At 42.7% G+C, this 20,824-nt stretch overlaps 2 protein-coding genes across 7 annotated transcripts in view; one reads left to right on the top strand and one right to left on the bottom strand.

The window, feature by feature from the left end:
• Positions 1 to 8,923, top strand: part of LOC120312972 (unconventional myosin-X-like) — a 110,788-nt gene extending 101,865 nt beyond the window's left edge. For all 4 annotated transcript variants that reach the window (XM_039354375.1, XM_039354373.1, XM_039354376.1 and 1 more), the window contains 4 exons: positions 188 to 311; positions 1,248 to 1,697; positions 3,624 to 3,815; positions 4,812 to 8,923. In XM_039354375.1, coding sequence (XP_039210309.1) covers positions 188 to 311; positions 1,248 to 1,697; positions 3,624 to 3,815; positions 4,812 to 4,925 — 880 coding nt within the window. In that variant the 3' untranslated portion in view covers positions 4,926 to 8,923. The remainder of the gene's footprint in view (positions 1 to 187; positions 312 to 1,247; positions 1,698 to 3,623; positions 3,816 to 4,811) is intronic.
• LOC120312974 (aryl hydrocarbon receptor interacting protein) lies at positions 8,254 to 19,762 on the bottom strand. 3 transcript variants are annotated; one of them, XM_039354381.1, is made up of 7 exons: positions 18,599 to 18,666; positions 16,932 to 17,036; positions 15,960 to 16,139; positions 14,286 to 14,474; positions 13,089 to 13,265; positions 11,380 to 11,521; positions 11,000 to 11,205 (listed from the first exon to the last, which is right to left on the bottom strand). In XM_039354381.1, the coding sequence occupies exons 3-7, from the start codon at positions 16,116 to 16,118 to the stop codon at positions 11,000 to 11,002; spliced, it is 873 nt and encodes a 290-aa protein (XP_039210315.1). In that variant the 5' UTR covers positions 16,119 to 16,139; positions 16,932 to 17,036; positions 18,599 to 18,666. The 3 variants fall into 3 exon arrangements, with proteins under 3 accessions (XP_039210312.1, XP_039210315.1, XP_039210314.1); XM_039354378.1 differs by lacking the exon at positions 16,932 to 17,036 and having other exon boundaries at positions 8,254 to 11,205; positions 18,599 to 19,724; XM_039354380.1 differs by lacking the exons at positions 15,960 to 16,139; positions 16,932 to 17,036 and having other exon boundaries at positions 18,599 to 19,762.
• Between the last annotated feature and the right edge of the window lie 1,062 nt (positions 19,763 to 20,824).

Here is a 20,824-nt window from a genome sequence, read left to right as displayed (position 1 = left end):
TACCCCATTAGCTATAATGCCTGAAGTCACTTGCCACAAGCAGCATTAGCATCTCATGACTTGCTTTGTCCCTATTCCTGCTACTATTTGCAGTGATATGAAAATGGTGGTGGTTTTCAGTAACACCCCTGTGACATCTTAGTCTTCTTCTTGATCTGTGACCCAAACTCTCCTCCTGTGTGTCTAGACTTGCTGGATCCATGGAAGAGGATGTGGATGGCCACTGGCAGCTGTATTTTAAACTGTATTGTTTTCTTGATATTGAAAATGTTCCCAAGGAGGGAGTGGAATTTGCCTTTATGTTTGAGCAGGTAAGCCTTTTATGACACAAACTAAGGAGCTTGATCCATGCAACTTAATTGGGTCAAGGATGGATGTAGCACGTTAGCAAATGGTGAAATTTAATCAGCAGTGGGATTTGGAGAGGTGTCATTTTAACCCAAGGAGCCTGTTTTAGGTGAAACTATCTTCAGTTTGCTAGCAATGACAAGCAAATCCCCAAACTTAATCAACAATGGGCAGGTCTTAAAGCACATCCACCATTCCTTGACAAAAAAAAAAAAAAAAAAAAAAAATTGGAGCTATCAGGAGGCTGAAAAACATGTCTCCATTTCAGAGTTCAGTACCAAGAGCTTGAGATGTTCAACATCGGAACACATCTCCTCGAGCTGTTTCTGCCTTCTATGCAACCAGTGGGAAAGGGGGCAATGAGGTGATGAAGGCTTGCTTGCATTCCATTGGTGGGAAGGCTATAAAAAAAAACAAGGCAGAACTGGAAAGAGTAGATGGGATTCCCTAAAATGGGAGTTCTTGGTGCAGTTAGTGAGAGTATGCGCTGCCAGGAGCATTGATCACGACTGGATTAGGAGCTGACTGGGCCAAAGGTTTTACACCAACAGATCAGGTGGTTGGTGTTTAGATGGATCAGACTGAGATGAAAAGAATTAGCCTGCTTTGGCACATTGCTGCGAACAAACCAAATTGATCTACTTTACCTGAGAAAACAAGACATGAATTATAATATTGTAATTATGATAAAATGGAATTCCAAAGTCAGGAGAGTCTATGCTGTTGAGCATCATAATAGCTGCAAGCTCACATCTTGCACATTTTAGTAGTAGTAGTAGTAGTAGTAGTGAGATATATGTCCTGAAATGTGATACTATTTACTATACCATACAGTACGGCACGGCACTATAAACAAATATAAAAGGCTGGGAATAATTGTTAACTTCTGACCTTAACAGGCTCATGAAAGTCTCATTGATGGCCATTTCCCTGGCCCAGAGGAGACCCTGCAACATTTGGCATCGCTGAGACTGCAGTATCTTTACGGGGACTATTCCAAAATCTCCTGGTCCCTCGATAACGTCTATCCAGTGAACCGGCTGAAGTCAAAAATTCTGCAGTCAATGAAAAGTAGCGGTTCCAGCAGCCAGGTTCTGGAGAGAAGGCGGACTAGCTTCCTGGAGGGCACTCTGAAGCGTGGCTTCAAGGCAGGCTCGGTGAAGAAGCAAAAAGTGGAAGAGGAACAGATGGCAGAGATGTGGGTGAAAGAAGAACTCTCAGCAACTCGGGCCAGCATAACAGAAAAGTGGAACAAGCTGCAGGGGTTGCTACAGCAACAGGCCATGGTGGCTTACATGGCAGTCATGAAGGAATGGTCAGGTTATGGCTCCACTCTCTTTGACGTTGAGGTAAGAGAGACATAGAAGCATGTGTGAGGGTAAAGGACTGCGATGCTCATCAGCAGCACTATCTCTGTACATACCTCCACCCGTAGCCCAAATGTTAATTGGTTTTGGTGTGTATGTGGAATATTGGCCTCTATCCACCTGACATCTTCTAGCTCTGGGTTCCATTTGGACAAACAATCCGAGGAAGGAAACATAGCATGAAACAAAGGTTTTGCCTTTTTCAGTATTCCCAGCTGCCAAGGAAGGAAGGAAGGAAAGGAGGGACAATGTAAAGAAGAAAACTGGGATGGCAGTAAGAAAAAGAAGGAAGCTGGGGGTGAACATACAGTATGCATGTTGGTGATTCTAGATTTATATTGCATTGTGAGATTCAGATAACACCTTTTGTATTTAGGATCATAGGAAAGTTATTTGATTTCTGGAATCACCTGTTCATCTTTGTTTTGTGACTGGATGTGCCCACTATGAAAGTCACTTTGGGATGTAGCATTCCCACATTGCTATTTTTTTTGTCATGTGCCCAGGATATTTTTCTAAAAATTTCGACTATGCCCCTTTGCTCAAAACGTCTGTAGATAATTCTTGCACCTGAGTTAATGGCTTCTGAAGTATCTCTTATGCATGTTACTTCAGCATCTTTATTTTAAAAAATCTTATATTGTTGTGTTATCCCTGTTAAGAACAGTACCTGTTCTTCAATAACTTGCTGAAGAGCTTGTGCGACATAGAAATGAAGAAGCTCAACAGAACACTGGAGAGTTCCAGATTCAAATTTTCACTTCGCTGCACTAAGCTGGGATTTTAACAGGGATGGGTTCTTTCACAATTCATTGCTTCAGTTACAATAGTGGCTCTTAATATATCACTTCTGAACATGGACACTTCCAATGTTCTGTCTGGATAAAGGACTATTTTTGTTGGGACAGGAAAGTGTGTTGAGTCCAGTTGCTAGAGTTGGGCACTAGATAGTGTACGGAACATACAGACCTGAGCTAATAACTTGCGCGGAGGGTGTGTGTGTGTGTGTTCTGAAAGACATCCTTAAAGGATAGATTTGTACTTGCAAAACATTTATTTCAAGTTCCATCTTCCTTCCCTTTCCAAAGTTTCCGTTGCTCCTTTCCCAATTTATCCCACACATTTAATAACTCTTAAAAGTGACATCAGTGGCTAGAACCCCTCAGCACAAAGTGTAGAACAAGCTAAGGCCTAGATCAGTGGTGGCGAACCTATGGCACGGGTGCCAGAGACAGCACTCAGAGCCCTCTCTGTGGGCACGCGCGCCGCCGCTCCAGTCCTAGGCCTTCAGCTGGGTTTTATAAAACCTTTTCGTTTTAGGCCTCCGCCGCCATGTGCCAAAAAAAAAAAAAAAAAAGGTTCAGTCAATTTCAACTTCTCGTGGGGGAAAAAAAAAGATCTTGCAAAGTTAGAATTGATTGATTGAACTTTTTAGTCCCACCCAGTCTGCCGTTACCACCGCAGCCACGCCCAATGGGCCACACCCAGCCAGTGGGCCACACCCAGCCAGCACTTGACGATGCAAAAGTGCGTTTTGGGTTGCAGTTTGGGCACTCAGTCTCTAAAAGGTTTGCCATCACTGGCCTAGATAGTTTCATCTCCCAAAACAATTGGCTCTCTTTTTTCTTTTTCTTTCTTTTCTTTTCTTTTGTAGGTGGAGAAGTCCTTGTATTAAAGGATAGCATATTTCTGAGTAAATAAGCTGTTTTAATACTTTTCACCTGAGAAATATTTGCAAAAAGCACCAGTGGTAAAAGACCAGCAGTTGGAGGGGGCCTGAGGCTGGGGTGGGGAAAAGATCTGTTTATTCATCACGTGTGCTTCCTGTCAGTTTTGACCAAATGCAGCTTCCTTGGTTATACCATTCCTGTTTGCTAACACATCATGGTTTTGTTTTTTTTCCTATAGTGCAAAGAAGGGGGCTTTCCAAATGACCTTTGGCTCAGTGTCAATACAGAGAATGTGTCACTGTACAAACGGGGGGAGCCAAAGCCTCTGGAAACTTTCCAGTATGAGCAGATTATCTTCTTTGGAGCTCCCCAGCCCAACACCTTCAAGCTAACTGTGGATGAAAGAGAGATGTACTTTGAAACCCCCCAGGTACATTTTAGGGGATTCTTGTCTCAAGAATTCAAGCAGGACAAGACTGATGGGTTAGACCAGGGGTTCTCAAACATTTTGCTCACAGGACCCTCTGACATTTTTAAAAATGATTGAAAAGGGATTCTAGTACAATACACCATTCAATATATGCACTGTACTACGTATTAAAACTGAGAAATACAAGAATATTTGACTTTGCAGGCTTCCTCAAGGGTTTCAATGACCCCCAGGAGTCCTCAGACCACATTTTAAGATCCACCAGGCTAGAAAAAATATAAGGTAGAGAAGCTGATTATATAACTTTAATTGGAAAGTTAGTTGGCTAGTAAGAATATCAGGCAATCCCCTCAAAGATCGAGTTTGCCTTCTGCTATTTGCTCTACTTTCAGAGCAGGAAACAAGCTTTGACCTTCTAATATACCTTTGGTTAATCTTGGGTAGATCAGCAAGGGCTTCTGAATTTTTTAGCAGTAACAAGAAAAATAATCTTTTAAAACTGCCATAGTTAGCTTTCTCTGAATATTTTTTCTTGGAGGAGGAGGAGGAATTCTTTTTCTAAGATGATAACAATACAAATGAGTTTCTTAATCAAGATATACCTCTCAAGCTCTTAAAATGGGCATTTTAAGCATTTACTAAAATGCTTGAAGAAAGGTAGAATTTTAATAAAATGACCTAAAAACTGTTTAGCAAGTGTCAGAGCTTTAATTAATTACTTGATTTAGCCATTCTAATGCTTCCATATGTATACTGATTTTATCTTCTGTTACTTCCAGCCAGTGAAATGGTTATTTATGCTTATTGGAAATTATAGATGCTACAGATCAGTACACATCTGGGGAATCCTAAATTGCGTATTGAAGGCTTATATTTCAATCACAATATAGCATTGTTGATTTGTAAAATATGTCTTCAACTTGTCTTGGAGACTGAGATACCACAGTGATTTCGTAGTTTACTGAAGGGTTTTGATAATTCTCTTTATTTCATTAGGTGGGAGAAATAATTAAAATCATGAAGGCTTACATCAACATGATTGTGAAGAAATGCTGTAGCATCAGATCAGCCACCAGCTTGGACAGTCATGCGAGTATCTGGATGAGGTGATTGGATTTGCAGAGTTAATTATGCTGCTTAGAAGGACGTGTGCTATGACTCAGCCAAATTTGTAGCAGATTCATTTTGTAAGAAAACATTACTCCATAATTCTCCTTCCAGCATCTTGCCTGACAGAACATCCAGATCTTTCAAAATTAAAATCAGAACCTCACAGGCCAGATCCTGAAGCAGTTTTACGTGAATTTTCCCTGAGCCCACTCTTATGGGTCAGATCTTACTGCAAGGATAAAGCAAGAGCCATCTTTGCTTGAAAGATCATGGGAAAACCTTTTCTGCAATAAAAGCAGCAGGAGAGTTGCTAAGCTAGTATCAGCAAGAATTCCACATCTGAAAGAGATTGTAAGCTCTTCATTGGGTGTGTGATTTCTCAGGAATGAGCTGCTACATCTCAACAGACTTCCTCTTTCCAAGACTTACTATCACCAGTGGCTTCAAGCAACAATTTCAGCTTCCAAATCAATTTTCAGTACTACGTCCATAGGTTTGGGACTCCTGCTACATGGGAGATCAGCTGTCACAAGGCTGCATAAATGTAAAGACATGGCACTGTTCCTTCTTGAAGTCCTTCATAACTTTTCATGCTGCATGCTTGGGGAAGTGCCACTTAGTAGAAAAACATTTATCTGGTTCATTCAGAGGATAAAGTCAAAGTTTATATTCACTTGTATGCTGCAGTTTTCTTTCTTCCTTGGCAAGGAGTTTAGACTTTGCAGTATTTTTTTTTAATCTTTTGTTTTTCTGCACTGCCATCATATATAAGCAATGGGAAAAATTGGTGGCAAGATGGATAGAAAGATTTCTTCTCTAATCTTAGCCTGATGAGTGCGTTCTCCTCTGTTCCGATGCATCCTAGATATGTTGATGAAATCGTAACTGAATACAACTGAAGGGTGCCAGGCTGGACAAAGATATTCTGAGCCTAAGACTAAATGTGATTTGTGTAGAAAATAACACATTGGCTCACTTGCACTGAAAATATTTTTGAAAACCCTTAAAGAAAATACTGCGATAAAATACTCCGAATTCCTTACTAAGAAAAAAGAGGCTCTGAACCCTTAATACTGTTTGTGCAAAATAAACAGGTTTATCCAAGAAATGGAAGAAATTAGGGACATGATGAAGCTCCTGTCTCAAAGTATGAAAATCTGGCTCTCTCGGTGTTGTCCAGAGGCTTTAGATGAGGACTCCCCCCGCCCCTTTCTACCAGCTATGGCAGCTGGGACTAAAGAAGAATCAAAATATCTGAGAGCACAATGTTCCCAGTGTAAGTATTATTTCACAATTTATAATTGAGACATCCAGGCTCTTGAATTGGGTGCTCCTGCCCAATCCTGAATTTATATTATTTTCAGTCATAGTACAAATGTTTGCCACTACTAAGCAACATCTCCCAGACTGGGCCGCCTCCTGATGTGTGAACTTCAGCTCTTGGGAGTTCCCCAGGCTGAGGAATGCTGAACTAGAGATGTCTATCACCTTCTGGAAGTTTTTCATGCTTTGTGTTTAGGGAAATGCCACTTAACAGAAAAAAAAAAAAAACACTTATCTGGTTTATTCAGAGGATAAGGTTACATTTTATATCCAGCTCTGTGCTGCAGAATGTCCAGCCCTCCCAGAACCCAAAGAAAACGGACCTCCGCAAAGGATTTTCCAAGCAGTGACCTTCCATTCCCTCCTGTGTGTCTGGGACTGCAAATGAGGATCGTGACTAGATGAACAAAATCTCTAGGTCTCGATGACTACAACTGCCATCTTTTCATTCTCTGCCACAATGGAGGAACAATTAGAGACACCCCCAAATATTTGGTGCACGTAATGTGATTACATAGGTCAGGCTGGGATCTAAACATCACAATTCACCTCTCTATAGATACTGCCTTAATATGTCAGGCTGAGTCCCATTCAGTTGCCCTCTCTTGCCTCTTTTCAGTTTCTGAAAGTGGAAACGAGGAGACTGGTAGAAGCGACACGTGACCTTATTTTTTCATTCAGTACGTTCTCTAGGTCGGACAGGCTTCCTCTCAGCCAAGTGCCCCCCCCCCCCATGGATCAAAAATTTCAGTCACTGCAGCTGGCATGTTATATATTGGAGCGTGCCAATTAGTTTTCATACATGGAGGACACTACTTGGAGGAAGCCTGGACTTCAATCTCTATAATATATTCCTCAGCTCCCTTGAACCCGCAATACCACTATACTGATACAGTATATCCTGGCTCACGGGTTGCTGCAGGCAGCTAAAACCCAATTGGGAATGTAACGGACATTAATTGTATTGCAGATTTATTTCTGCACTTCTTTTAATTTGTAACTGGCTTTACAAAATGGAGGTTTAATAAATTATTGATTGCGTAATTGTTTTCCTTTGGGTTTTTTTTTTGTTTGTTTGCAGACTTGGTTTGAAGCAATGAAATACCTCATTTCTTGTGATTTTTTTCCTCCATATAACCAACATTGCTTCTTCGCACACTTAAGATACTCCAAAACATTTATGACAGCTAATTCTAATTCGATAGGAAAAAATGCTTTGGGATCAGGATTTGATATGAGGATATTAAAGAAGCTCTCCCTGGGCCATGTTTTGATAATTTTAAAAAAAAATCACTTCCTAGGAAGCAGAATTTGCACTTGCTTTCTTAAAATGTTATATTTATGTTGATTTCCCATATGACTTGCTAAACCCTATCTAAACTCCTGAACAGATCAGCCTTATGTGATCCGGCTTCATCCAATTAAACTGGTCTATGATTTCTAGTTCATTTTTTTAAAATACCTTTTCGTAAGTTCTTAGACCATTATGCTCTTCTCAATGTCAGCTCAAAGCAAAATAGATAAAACGCCAGGCCCTAAGATGAGCAAAATTTCAAACTTCTATTTCCACTAACACTTTTCGTACAGAACTCTAAACTGTAATCTGTTAAACCATAGTAATGAAGGCAAGGCTGCAAGAACAATGAGATACGTGTACCTCATGATTTTTTTTTTACACCTCCTTTGCTCTCATTCTGACCCTGGAGACATGGGCCGGGCTAAACTGAAAAGGGAACAAGTTCACAAGCCATACAAGGCACAAGAAAATGCACTGTGCAATATAGATGTATAGATAGCCCTGTATTAGACTTCTAATTTGGTTGCTTCTCATTTTCCCTGAAAGACAGCTGTTGATTCAGGGATGTGCAGGCAGAAAGATAGGCCTGTGGAAGAGAAAAGTGCCTTTGCTAATGGCAACACTATCAAGCAAGACAAATTAGTTTATTAAGGGGAAAGCTGTAACATCCTATTAAAGCCACACCTTAAAGAAGCCACACAGATAATATCCCGAGCAAAAAATATTCTTTAATTCGAACTGTTACATGTTGCCTTCTGCCAGCATGTGGAAGCTTTGCATCACAAAACACTTTAGTAATGGGTTCTCATTTCCATTACTGGGCATCCTTATGGTGCTGAAGATGCATCCATAAATTTCACCATCATTGTCATTACCAGGCAACTCTGGTTTAGAAGCCATCAAAGCATATTTTTAGTCTATAAGAGCTCACAAAAAAAGGCACAGCAAATAGCAGCCAAGAACTAACATCTGGAGAGCAGCTCTAGCTATACAAATGCACAGCTTTACCAACATTTGGGACGTACACAGGGAAACCAGGTGTATTTTCTTCCAAGGAGTCATGGATTGGATTGAGATTAATTTATTTGAACTCGGGGAGTCCCTTGAAATAAAAAGTAAATCATGAAATCCCCTGCAATTTAGTGAGAGAAATATACATAGACTAGATCTAATTCATGGCCCTTAAAAGACGACAAACAATTTTAGAAGTAAAATTAGTGAACGGCCAGCTACAGGTCTATAGCAAATCTGGAGAGGTTCACAGGCAACTTTGGCAATAGAAATTTTGAGGAGGCAGGATGGAAGGAAACATCCCTGTCCTGTCCCCAGTAGGAAACAATTCTCAGTCTCATCCATCACAGGAAAGAAAAAAAAAAAACCATATACTCTCCTGTTCTGCATAGCTCAGCTTCTTCATTTAGGTCCTCTTTGGCCGTGCTTCCCAAAGGCAGCCCAAATTCAGCTAGAAAGCTCCCAATTATGGAAAGCTTCACTCACCAGACGTGTCCCTTGTTCTGGTCTTATTAAGGAACATTTTTTCACCCTGTCTCCTGGCTGCAATCAATAGATAGACGCACACAGAGACACATGGATACAAACACACTAATCAGATCCTTGATCCTAGATTGGAAATCTGCCAAGAAAATGTATGAGGCGTTGAAAGATTCCCCCCGCCCCCAGCAGCAACACAAAGGACTACTATTCTCCATTACTTGGGAATGGGGAGTAGATTGGGAAGCCCCTAGGAGGGACCTTCATTCTCGGACACTATACCATTAAAAACAAGACAGTCAATAGTGCTCCAGTTTGGAGTGGTGAGGATTTTCTTGTCCAAATCCAGCAAGGTAATCCCCATACAATTCCTGCAGCAAACAGTACAGGAATGGGGAAACTCAGCTACAGAGTTTTCCTTCTGGAGGGAGGCACTGACAACGGTTTCACAGCCCAAGCTGAGGCTGGCTTCTGTAAAAAGGAAAAAAACAGCTCAGGACTGCACGCCCGTCTCCTCCTTGCTCCGCTCAAGAACAAAACTCAGAATGGGCACATTTTGAACAAGGAGTGGCCGCAGAACCTAAGCCCACAGACTGCTTTGCCAGTAACTGCTACCAATGGAGGAAAGTTTAAGAAGTGATGGTTTTTACGGCGGAGATTTCTAAAGCAGTCAGAAGCTATCGAGAGGGTGGAGTACAGCGCCCAAGATAAGATAGATAGCCTTTATTGTCATTTTTTTAATGTGGGCACACTGGCACACATTAAAAATGAAATTCTGTTGCTTGCTCTCAAAAGTGTACACATACATAAGTGTACACTACTCCAATACGTAGACGAGATAGGCCACTAGCATCACCTTTGCTCCTATGGCTTCTACAGAGAGAAGGAAAGAAAGGTGTCATCCTATTTTAATTAGGGAGCCACACCCACCAGGTGTCTCTTCTTCTATATATATCAAGCCCAAGTAGCATTGAGTGGGAACTCAAAAGTCCTTTGGCAGGCAAACTACAGCAGCTCCACCAATCCAAGGCTGGAAAGAAATAATACACATCCCTACAACTCAAGACTCAACCAGCACGGGATTCTTTCCCCAGAGGTGGGCTGAGGAGTTTGCCAGCACAGCCACGTCACTACAGCAGACATGAGCTCCAGCCTTTTCTCTTTGCTTTCCCTTCTTAACCTGCAACAGAGACGCTCACTATACTTCTTGGTTAGAAAGGAAAGTTGGGGGTGGGAGATTATTGAATATAATCCTATATATTCAAGTAGTAGCAAAGATTGGGGAAAAGAATGCCTAACTGAGACTGTGTATGTGCTTACATGACTCTAAAGAGAGGGAGCGGAGATGATATTCAAGAGCCCATCCCCTCCCAGACTCCTCATTCCTGGCATCCCCTTTTCTCTTGCCCACATCTCAGATGTGGAAGCCTCTGCTGTTTCTAGAGATCAGATGCCCCTATGCCCAGCCTTTCCACCAGCAGCTGAAAGGAGATTTGGAGATGGAAAAGAAGCCTCAATTCAAAGCAAAACCTTCAGCCAGAGCTTTTGCCAGCCCTTTCGTAAGACATCAGCCCACGAAAGTAAGTTTCCTTCCTTGTGCTCAGATGACCAAAAGGCACCATGTGTGGTGAAGTAGGAGAATAAAATCAATTATAAGAGAAAGGTAGGCTCCCAACCTAAGTGGCAGATACATTTCTGGGCATGCCTTCCACCCTGCTTTGGCTTGGAGAATCCGAAATGTTTTCTTGCCGTATCTAACCCTGGCAGTAGCAAATAGTGCTATTGGCATGGAGAGTACAGACTTTGTTGGCAAGAAAAGCTGGCTCCCTCCAAGATTGATGCGGAGGGTGGGGATAAGCCTGACAAGGAGCCACATACCACATTTACACAACTTCTCCCTGGACAGGCTCAGATATAAAGCCAGAGCTGTCGTGAGCGAGAGCAGCAGCAGCAGGTCCAAGGACTACTGGGAAAAGATGCCTTTGAAACGGATCTTATCCTCGTCATCTTTTGCACGCAGGCGGGCCTCCAAGTTGCGCAGCTCCCGGGTTACCACTGGGGTCAGCGATGGATCCAACTGCAAAACTTTGGCAAAATCGGCCTGAGCCTCAGTTGCGTTCCAGACGGCGGCATGAGCCTTGGCTCTCTTGAAATAGGCCTTGACGTTATCTGTGGGGGAAGTGGCCATTTGAATAAGGCAGGATCCATGGCCTGACCACGACCCCCGAAGGCCTGCTCTAGTTTCAGCCTTGATGTTTCTCCTCCCCATTAGTCAGCCACATTTTAGACTTTTCTACCCTTCAAGCCCACCGTGGCTCTTCAGTAGCTCACAAGCCTCCTTACCTTCATACTTGTTCAGAATAGAAGAGCAGTGATCCAGCACTTCATAGTACTCCTCATTCAGCAGCTTACACTGACAATAATTCAACAATAAAGGAGTGATCTGTTGGTCCAGCTGGATCCAGTCTGGAGATCCTGGCTGCTCCTATGGCATGGGACAAGAGAAAGGGCACAAAGCATGGGTCAGTTGTAGCAATGTCTGTCCACAGGCCAGAACCCTTGTGGGACAGCCTTTCAAGTTCCAATCCACATGCAGCCAACGGAAGGGACAACTTGCCTCAGCCAGCTCGCCTCAGCCAACTTGCTGCAGGACAACTCACCATGGCCAACTCACCACGGGACAATTCACTGAGGGAGAATGCAGCAATTCAATTTAATTATTTAAAATAATTTTAAAAATATTTAAACTTTTTTCATTCATATTCCACTTTGTCCTTTCTTTGTTATCCTTTCTTTAATGATTCTATTCCACTATTTCTTCAATATTAGTGCAACTCTTGTCCCGTGGAGAGTTGTCCTGTGGCAAGTTGGCCATATCGAGTTATTTTGTGGCAAATTGGCCATGACGAGTTATCACAGATCCTGCAGCCAAGTCCTTAGGAAAATATAAAAGATGGTAAATAGGAGAGAGAACCTTTTCCACACAAAACTGCCTATCTTTCTCTAACAAGGACTACATCACACCTTGAGATGAAATGACAAAGAAAATTTCAGATGCCAATTTCAACAGAGAAAACATAGAGGAGGAAAAAAAACACACTGCAGATTCCATGTTGCACACCAGTCTGCTAGCATATTAATTCTGACTTGGGAGCCTTTTTATGTGTGTGTTCTGATGAAGAGAGAAATTGTGCACATCTTGACAAATTATGTTACAGAAGCCATTCTGGCTGCTTGTCAGATCCTGTCATGGAGCTGCACAAGTGAAGACAAATGCTATTGCTTTGATATTATTATTTGGAGGATACACTCCCTCCCTCTAACTGGAACTGGGCCAGGAGTGCTCCAGAGTAGCTTAGCAAAAATGGTTCCAATGGTTTAGCACGGATCCTCCTTAGTGGTGTGAGTATGCACAAACTGGGACAGGTGCAGAAGCATCTAGGTACATTGTTTCAGATGAGGGCACACCTGGAATTTGGAGAATACTGTACATGATAAGTACATACATTCACAACAAGGCTATCAAGGGAAAATTTTCTGGGAGCAAATCCATTTAGGTGCCCAGGAATTAGCAAATTATCTACAATCTGAAGGGGTCTTTCTTGGGCCCAAAGGTCTTGTTGCCTGACAACAATATGAAATATTGAAATATCTGCAGAATACCAGTTTCCTTTGCATTTTTAAAATTGAATAATGTTTATAAATTTAGGTAGGATAGAGAACTTGGTGAACCCCAAACGATACACCTGAAGGCATAGCACTACCCGTACCCCCCATTTTAGGCACAATAAAACCAATGTTGAATAACTAGGAACCCACTGCCTGAACAGAAGAAATCTCATTCACAGACTATTCAATCCAGCGCAAAGATTGTTCTGATCAGGCCAAGCTTTAGCTAGTCACGAAAATGACCTAACTACATTTCTACCTGCACAATGAAATGAGTTAGGAGTTCTGCTTAATCTAGGGTGGAAATCCCTCACTGATTTGGCATTTGCTGCCCTGAATCTTATACGAGCGAAAAGCCCCCAGGGAGGCACATCATGAATCACCTTCATTTGCAGGTTCTTAAGGCAAGCAATGGCATCATAGTACTTGGCAGCCGCCTCTTGCACTTTGCCATCCTTGAAGAGCTCATTGCCCTCCTGGTGGATCAGGGGCACAGCCATCATCTTCTCCTCGTCTGACATAGCCCATGGATCCTGTCGGTATGTGCCAGGCCTTTCCACCTGGCGCAGCACAAGGCAACAAGCAAGGTTAGATCACGGTGCTAGAGAAAGCAGGCCCGTAAGAACCAGCCTGCCTTTGTCACCCCAGGCTCTAAGGCAGTGGTTCTCACCCTGTGGGTCGAGACCCCATTTGGGGTCGAACGACCATTTCACGGGGGTCGCCAAACAACGCAGTCTGCCATTTTTTTCCCCTTTTCCTTAGCTGTGCTACTCCCTTTTATTCTATTGGCTTTTGAAAGCCAATAGAATAGACTCTCTTGAATAGAGTCTAATTCTATTGGCTTTCAAAAGCCAATAGGAATTGTCCAGGCTGTCTCTGCCCTGCTGAGCCCGCCAAAAGTCCCATTCTGCAAACGGTGCTGCACCAGTTGAGTAGTCCTCAACTTACGACCGGTTGAGTAGTCCTCGACTTACGACCGGTTGGGGGGTCGCGGCATTAAAAAGGTTGAGAACCACTGCTCTAAGGTGTTGGAAGAGAATCAGTGCAATGGATTGGGAAAGGCACTAGGGAGACCTGGATTTAAGGGCATTTTCAGCCACAGAAACTCCCTGGATAACCTTTGACCTTCCTAATCTATCCCCCAGGGGAAATTATTGTAGAGAAAAATGCGATGTGGAGGTGCTGTGCATGCTGCCTTGAGCTCCCAGACAAAGGAGAGATATGTATGTATCTAACAAATGAGTAAAATAATGGAAAAGGTGTCTCAAAGTTGAAAACGTTGACGCAGGATAAGAGGGAAAAGAAGGGCTTGCATTACTTCAAACAGCTTCTTTCCCTCAGTGGGATAGCAAAAAGCATGCTGCCTTTCCCCTTAAAATAAGACCCATTAAAATGATGGTAGAAATCCCATGTATTTGTGCCGGGAATTCGTTCCCAACTTCTATCTGAAGGCATCTATCTTCTCCTTGATTTGTGGAGCCATATACTCAAGTTAAGTAAGAGACTCCCACACATATGAAGCCCAATTGCCCTCCTTAACCTGTCTAGCCCAGAGGACCTCACCTTTCCTTCCCCCTCACCTTGAGCACTTCAAAGGCAAAGATGAGGGGCTGGGGGTTCTGCTGGAGCTCATCAAGGTCTGGGTAACCCAGCGAATGATGCTCGTGCATCTGGGCAATGCCACAGCAATGTCGTTGTCCCTCCAGAGGATCTTTCCCAGCTGCAATGTTCCTCAGGCTCTTGGACACCATTGGATATAAGACCACATGCTGGAGAAGCAGGAGAGGGAGAGAAAAATGGCACAGTCAAGAAGGACTAAATGTATTTCCCCAATTAGGAAAAATGAGGGACGTTTACTTGTTATAAAAGAAGGAAACCTAGCGTTCCTTTACTCATGACAGAGTCAATACTAGATCAAGGTCCCTTTATGAGTCACAATAGAAGAATTTGGCAAGGGCCTTTTTCCTACTTCTGGAAAAGTGGATTCCGGCACTAGGCAGGGGGTTAGGCAAAATGATCTCCAAGTCTCTCTCTCAACCTCACCTTGTAAGTATATTTTTTAATTAAAACTTTTAAACAGGAAAATAAAAACTAACACAAACTAATGGATAGTAATAAAAGACAAAAGAAATAAGAAAAGGCAAAAATGTGCAAGAAAAGGGGGGGGAGTAAAATAAGAAAGAAAAAAAAAGATACATTTTGATATTCCTCACAGCGGTTAGAAGTACAAATATATTTTGACCTCTCTCTGAAGTTACATCATGTTACTCCTCTTTCTATAATCTATTCTGTCTAATCATCACAAGGATGTCACAAGTTAATTTTTTTCATTTTTATGCTAAATCCATAACAAGCTTTTGGTCAGTAAAATAGATATGTCTTTTCTCTCATCAAAGTTAACTATCCATTTCAGCAAAATCTTTACCAACCATTCCTCTCTAATACTGTGTTTCCCCAAAAATAAGACATGGTCTTATATATATATATTTGCCTTCAAAAGAAGCATTAGGTCTTCTTTTGGGGGAATGTCTTATTTTTTTATTGTCTCGCCTCGTGGCAGCAGCACCACTGATAACCCCATCCAGCAGGAGCCCGTGTGACCGCCACTGGCCAACTTCTGCAGCCATTCGCCGCCGCCCGCATGTGTTGCTCCCAGTCTCCGGCAGAGGCCTTCAGGAAAGACCTCTGCTGGCGAAACAGAGGCTGGGGGGGGGCAACATTTGCATCAACCCCTAACTCCATTCTCAGCTGCAGAGGCCTTTCCTGAAGGCCTCTGGCTCCTGCTGGACAAAGCTGTTGGTGACACCGCCATGAGGTGAGGCAGGTGTTGGGGCATGGGAGACCTCACTACAGAGGTCCTGAGATAAGCGGGTGCGGGACATGTGGGGCAGCTCTACCCTCTCCTCCACCTGCCTCGCCTTACCTCGCGGTGGTGGCATCACGAACAACCAGACAGAATGGGCGGGCAGCCAGCTGCGCAGGCTTTTAACTAGGCCTTATTTTGGGGAGGTAGGGTTTGTATTAGGCCTACACATAAAAATCAAGCTAGGGTTTCTTTCCGGGATAGATCTTATTTTCGGGGAAACATGGTAAGTAATGTCACATCCTTCTACCTCTGAATACAGCAATCTCACTGCTGTGATCGTATATTGAAATGATATTCCAGGGTGGGTTTTTTTTTTAACTCCAACCTTACATTCTAAGATTGTATGAATTCTTTTCCAGATTCTCCCCAGAACAGGCATGAGAAATACCTTTGTGTCACACAAGAATTCAGCCACCTCGCCCTCCCGCATGCTGTGCAAGATGGTTTCCCAGACAGGCAATTTGAATTTCTTGCCGAAGATCAGCTCCATAGGTTTGTCCCGGGCATGACTATCATCTAGTACTTTCTGATCTGAACTGCAAAGCATTGTGCAATAGTGGAAAGTAACCTGAAGAGAATCAGAAGCAGAGCAGCAGAGTAGGTCACCTCACCAATCTACCAGAACAGACTGCAGGTAGTCCTTGAGTTATGACCATTTGCTTAACAACCATTCGAAGTTATGATGGACCTGTCCAGAACTATTTATAAACCATTTTCTAAGTTATGATGGTCATGGGATCACATTTTGGGTACTTGACAACTGGCTTACCTGTATAGGTGTTTGCCACGTTACATGGACATGTGACAATTTGCAACTTTTTTTGCTGGTTTCTGGCATTATTTTTTTTTTCTGGCAAAAAATGCCCATTGGGGAAAATGGGTTCACTAAATGACCACAGTGCTTGCTTAAAGACCATGGCAGTCACTTAACAACTCCCTTGTAAATGCTTTGATTTACATCGATAATTCCAGGCTCAATTAGAGACATTAAGTCAAGGACTACCTGTATGTCAGATACTTTAACTCATTTGCAGTATGGAGTTCAGTGATGTCATCTTAATATAACATTGTCCACATCAGAAAGACACAGATCATTTAGTGAAGGTGAAAACATTATTGGGATTGTGCAATGCTTTAGCTCCAAAGCTGCAAAAATATTTTAGAGCATGCATAATTTTGCAATACCTTTCAGCCAACACCTTTTTAAAGAATCTTTAACTTCTCCTGAATTCCTCCAATAGCTTTCAAGGGTATATACACTGGTAAATTATTGAGGCAGTGTATCCATGCCCACTCCAAAGCACCATTATAACCTGTTTAACTCAAATGTTTTCTGTGATCATGTGGCTACTGTACTAACCTTGGAAAAGAGGTGGCTTCTTTAAGGAAGTGGCAACAGGTATGGCATGCATACCCACATCTGTTCCAACTTTGGAACCATAAAACAGCATTTCCTGAAAAGCAACTAACAGTGATTTTAAAAAGGACTGATGTACCACTATGAAGAAATGGATTGCTGAAGTGGCTCAGCACAAACTAGCTAAGTGGCACCCAAGCATACATGTCAAAAGGAAAGAAGCCCAGCTGGCTGACTGGGCTGCCAACTTGCACCTCTGGAGTTGAAAAACACTATCTCGATTGTGAGGTAAGAAAATTCAGTGGGGGTCACCTTCCCAACAGCCAATGCCATTGATTCCTACCCTCTGAAAATCCTAACACTGGGGCAAACATAGGCCACTGTGTGGCAAAAATAGTTCAAATCGGTATGTTAAGGGGACAGTTCCATGCACACTTTCCTCCAAACTGATTCTAATTTTTAGGTTAGAGTTTGGAGACTGTCAGCTTGGATTTCAGCTACTTAGATGTGCATGCAAAGAAAAACTAAATGGAAGCTAATGTGCACCTTGAGATTAACAACAAAAAACTCCCCCAAAGTAAAGGTGCCTTTGAATTGAGGTTGATCCTTGGTGGCTACAGCCATCATATTCTTGGCCCTGTGACAAAACTGGCCTTCTGCTAATTTTTTTCCAGATTTTTTTTTTCTTTTTACCTGCCAATTTGATTTAGGGCAATATTTTTCAACATCTTGAAGGTGTGAACTTCAACTCCCAGAATTCCCCAACCGGCAAAAGTGGCCGAAGAATTCTGGAAGTTGAAGTTCACACATCTTCAAGCTACCAAAGTTGAGAAATACTGGTCTAGAGCAGAGGTTCCCAACCTTTTGGGCACCAGGGACCGGTTCTATGGAGAGAAGTTTTTCCGTGGACCGGAGGGGGTGTGGTTTTGTGTGCTGCCTGCATCCCACGGATGGGGCTTTGTTTGTGCGGACCGGTTGCTGGCATGCCACTGCCTGGTACTGGTCCACGGACCGGGGACTCCTGGTCTAGAGTTCTGGTCCTCTCTCTGGGTCTTTTGTCCTAACTGTAAGCAGGCCATATGAAGCTTAGCAACCAAACCCAGTCAAGCTCTGTCAAATGTTAACTCCTCTAAAAATTTCTCGTAAATTCAGCAGTGGCAGCCTTCTAGTGCCAGACCACCTGTGACATTTCTAATTTTGTAAAACTAGCTAACTCCAGCCGGCAGCGCCACTGGTCACGGATGCTGGAATTGTTCAGCAACATCGAGAGGGCTGCCGACTCTCCATTTCTAGTTACAGAACGTGATCTCCCTTGCTAAACCCTGATTTCCCCAATTTGGTATCCTATAAATGGGGTGAATTACTATTCTCTCTAACCACCAGCTATTCTAGCTAAAGATACTGAGAGCTGATCAGATTTATCCGTATACAAAGTGGGAATGATAGCAACCTATTTACGTAGGCAGAAACTAGAGCAGGAGCAAACGAATGAATGAAGACAAATGGGCATCGTTCCATTTCGCTCACGCGGCCACCCGTCTCACTCGCCTAGATCTACAACCCATCGCGCATGGGCGTTTTATCTAAAACGTTCCTTTCTATTAGCGCATGCGCGCTTCTCCGCCGGGTTCGGTTATTTCCCGAGAGAATCGCGCACAATCTTTTTTCACCTTGGTACCGTCTTGGTAATCAGGCGTCGGCCCCCGGCCTTCCTGCACCAACCGCTTCTGGATCCCATCCGCCCGGAGCTGCGCGATCTTGTCCGCCATGATGGCTTTTCGCCCGATTCGGCTTCCAAGTCTTCGTGTGCTTTGGGATTGCCGAACTTCGCTCGTCTTCTTCCGGAGGCGCTCGTCTTTTTCCGTATCCGGTCTCGGACACATCCGTTAGCTATCGGGAAATTTCGGAAAGACTCGGGCGGAGCGTTTGATCTGGCACAAAGAGGTAGAGTTTCCGAATGACGAGCAGACTGCTGGGAAGATAAATCTCTAGTAAGGAGGGAGCTGGGGCGGCGGCGGTGTTACTATTATTCAACACTAAATAATATAGAGTAATGTTTCCACATCCTGAGGTAGCTGAGCCTCATGTCCATTTTTACTCTCCCTGCCAACCAAGTCTGTCGCCTCTGGAGTCCAGTTCCCTTATGGGCGACGCTCTTGGAGCTTGGTGAGACGAGTTCCGAGCAGGAGTCGGCATGTTCGTAGACGTGCAAGCCTGGGTTCCAACGAGCAGATCCCGGGCGGTGGGGTTGGCTTATGACTTCGACGATCATCTAGTCACCCCCTGCCTGTACCTAAGTCAAGCCTTCAGCAAGGAGAGCCCGTCCTCCTCCTCCTCGTTTTCCTTTCCAAAGCGATCTGCTCCACTGCCCGTCAGCCAGATTGGGGCATCCTAAAGGATGCTGTACTGTGAAGGATGCGGTCCTGTTTTGTTTTTTGTTTTTCTCCTTATCGAGATTGTGAAAAAGAGGGAAAACAGGAAAATTGCTTTTTCGAACCTGCCCTTTTCTGAGCTTCCTTCAACCACGACGCTGAGCTTATCTATTTGATTGATGGGTTCTGTAGCTTAACGTCCTGTTTTTCAAGTTCTCCAAGATCACCATGGATATATGTAGAATCACAGGTCAGAACGTCCAAACATGCCCTTCTCTAGTTGCCACGAATAATTCGAATTCACTGGAAGGGGAAAACACATTTGTAAATAGTTGATGTGTTTCATAAAAATGAAAGAGAAAATACATGCTTAAATAGATATTAATAAAAAAAATGCATGAATAAACTCAGGAGTGTTTTTGAACTCTTTCCTGAAAGACCCAAAAAAATATAATGCTTGTTCCTTTTGTTGTCTGAAGATCTTTTTTCTCTTCATGTTTTAAATGATTTTGGGGACACTTACCAGGAAGTAAGACTGTTTGCACTTCAAGGAATTGTTTTGAGTGAATACGTATGTTTGTGGCTTAAAAAATAATAATGTGAATTCTGAGCATTCCTTAGGCATATGAGCCAGCTGGGTGATTTTGAGTCAGTCACTCTCAGCCTAACTCACCTCACTGATTTTTGGGGGGGAGGAAAATAGAAGGAAGGAAAATTAAGTGCATTTGCTGCCTTCAGTTACATGCAAAAGCAGGATAAAAATATAATCATTCCATGTTGTGTGTTGTAATGCAAATAATAATTCAATAAACTTAGCAATAGTATGTAACAATTATAATGCATCTAATTTTTCTAAGGAGTGTATATTGAAAGGTGAGAGAGTTCCTACCTACAGGCTCCCTGGCTTATGGAAAGAATTCTTAATAAGAGCCAGAAAGCAGAAAGCAGCAACTGTATAAAGTCAAATTCAAAAATGGAGTTAAATTCATTAAATAAGTGCAGTATGTTGATTTTGTCATCTTGATCATCATGCTTTCTAGACTGCCCATACTGGTTTGTTTTTTTAGTCTTCTGAGAAAAAAAAAGCTGTTACCTCATGACTAAACAGTGTAGAGAATTCTTCCAAAACCTCATTTGTCCCTTCAAGGTAGACCAATGTACTTTTTCAAGGCTATAATTTTGCCAACACATCTGGCAAGAGAAATAATGGGGCATGCAGTAGTGGGCAGAATTATATAGGGAGGCAGAAAGGTTTTGGTTTGGATGTTGCTGGAGGAATAGTCTCCTTTCCTCACTGAAACATAGCAGTTTTGACTGACTGAAAAAGCATTTGAAAACAAGACCACCTTTTTAACATTCAACATTTTAAATGTTTCTCTGTAAAGTGAATCAAAGGAAGAAATGCAAGGAATAAAGCATCCACAGTAATCCTATTTCTCTCTTCTTTACTCTGATGACGAGAGCAATTATTAGCAGTTCATTCTGGAGATTTAGGTCAGTAAGAACAGAAACTGATTTCTAACC

Source organism: Crotalus tigris, unplaced genomic scaffold, assembly GCF_016545835.1.
Source record: "Crotalus tigris isolate CLP2741 ecotype Arizona unplaced genomic scaffold, ASM1654583v1 scf7180000018550.1270297659:1495590, whole genome shotgun sequence".
Taxonomy (NCBI): Eukaryota; Metazoa; Chordata; class Lepidosauria; order Squamata; family Viperidae; genus Crotalus; species Crotalus tigris.
This window is presented reverse-complemented; position numbering and strand designations above follow the sequence as displayed.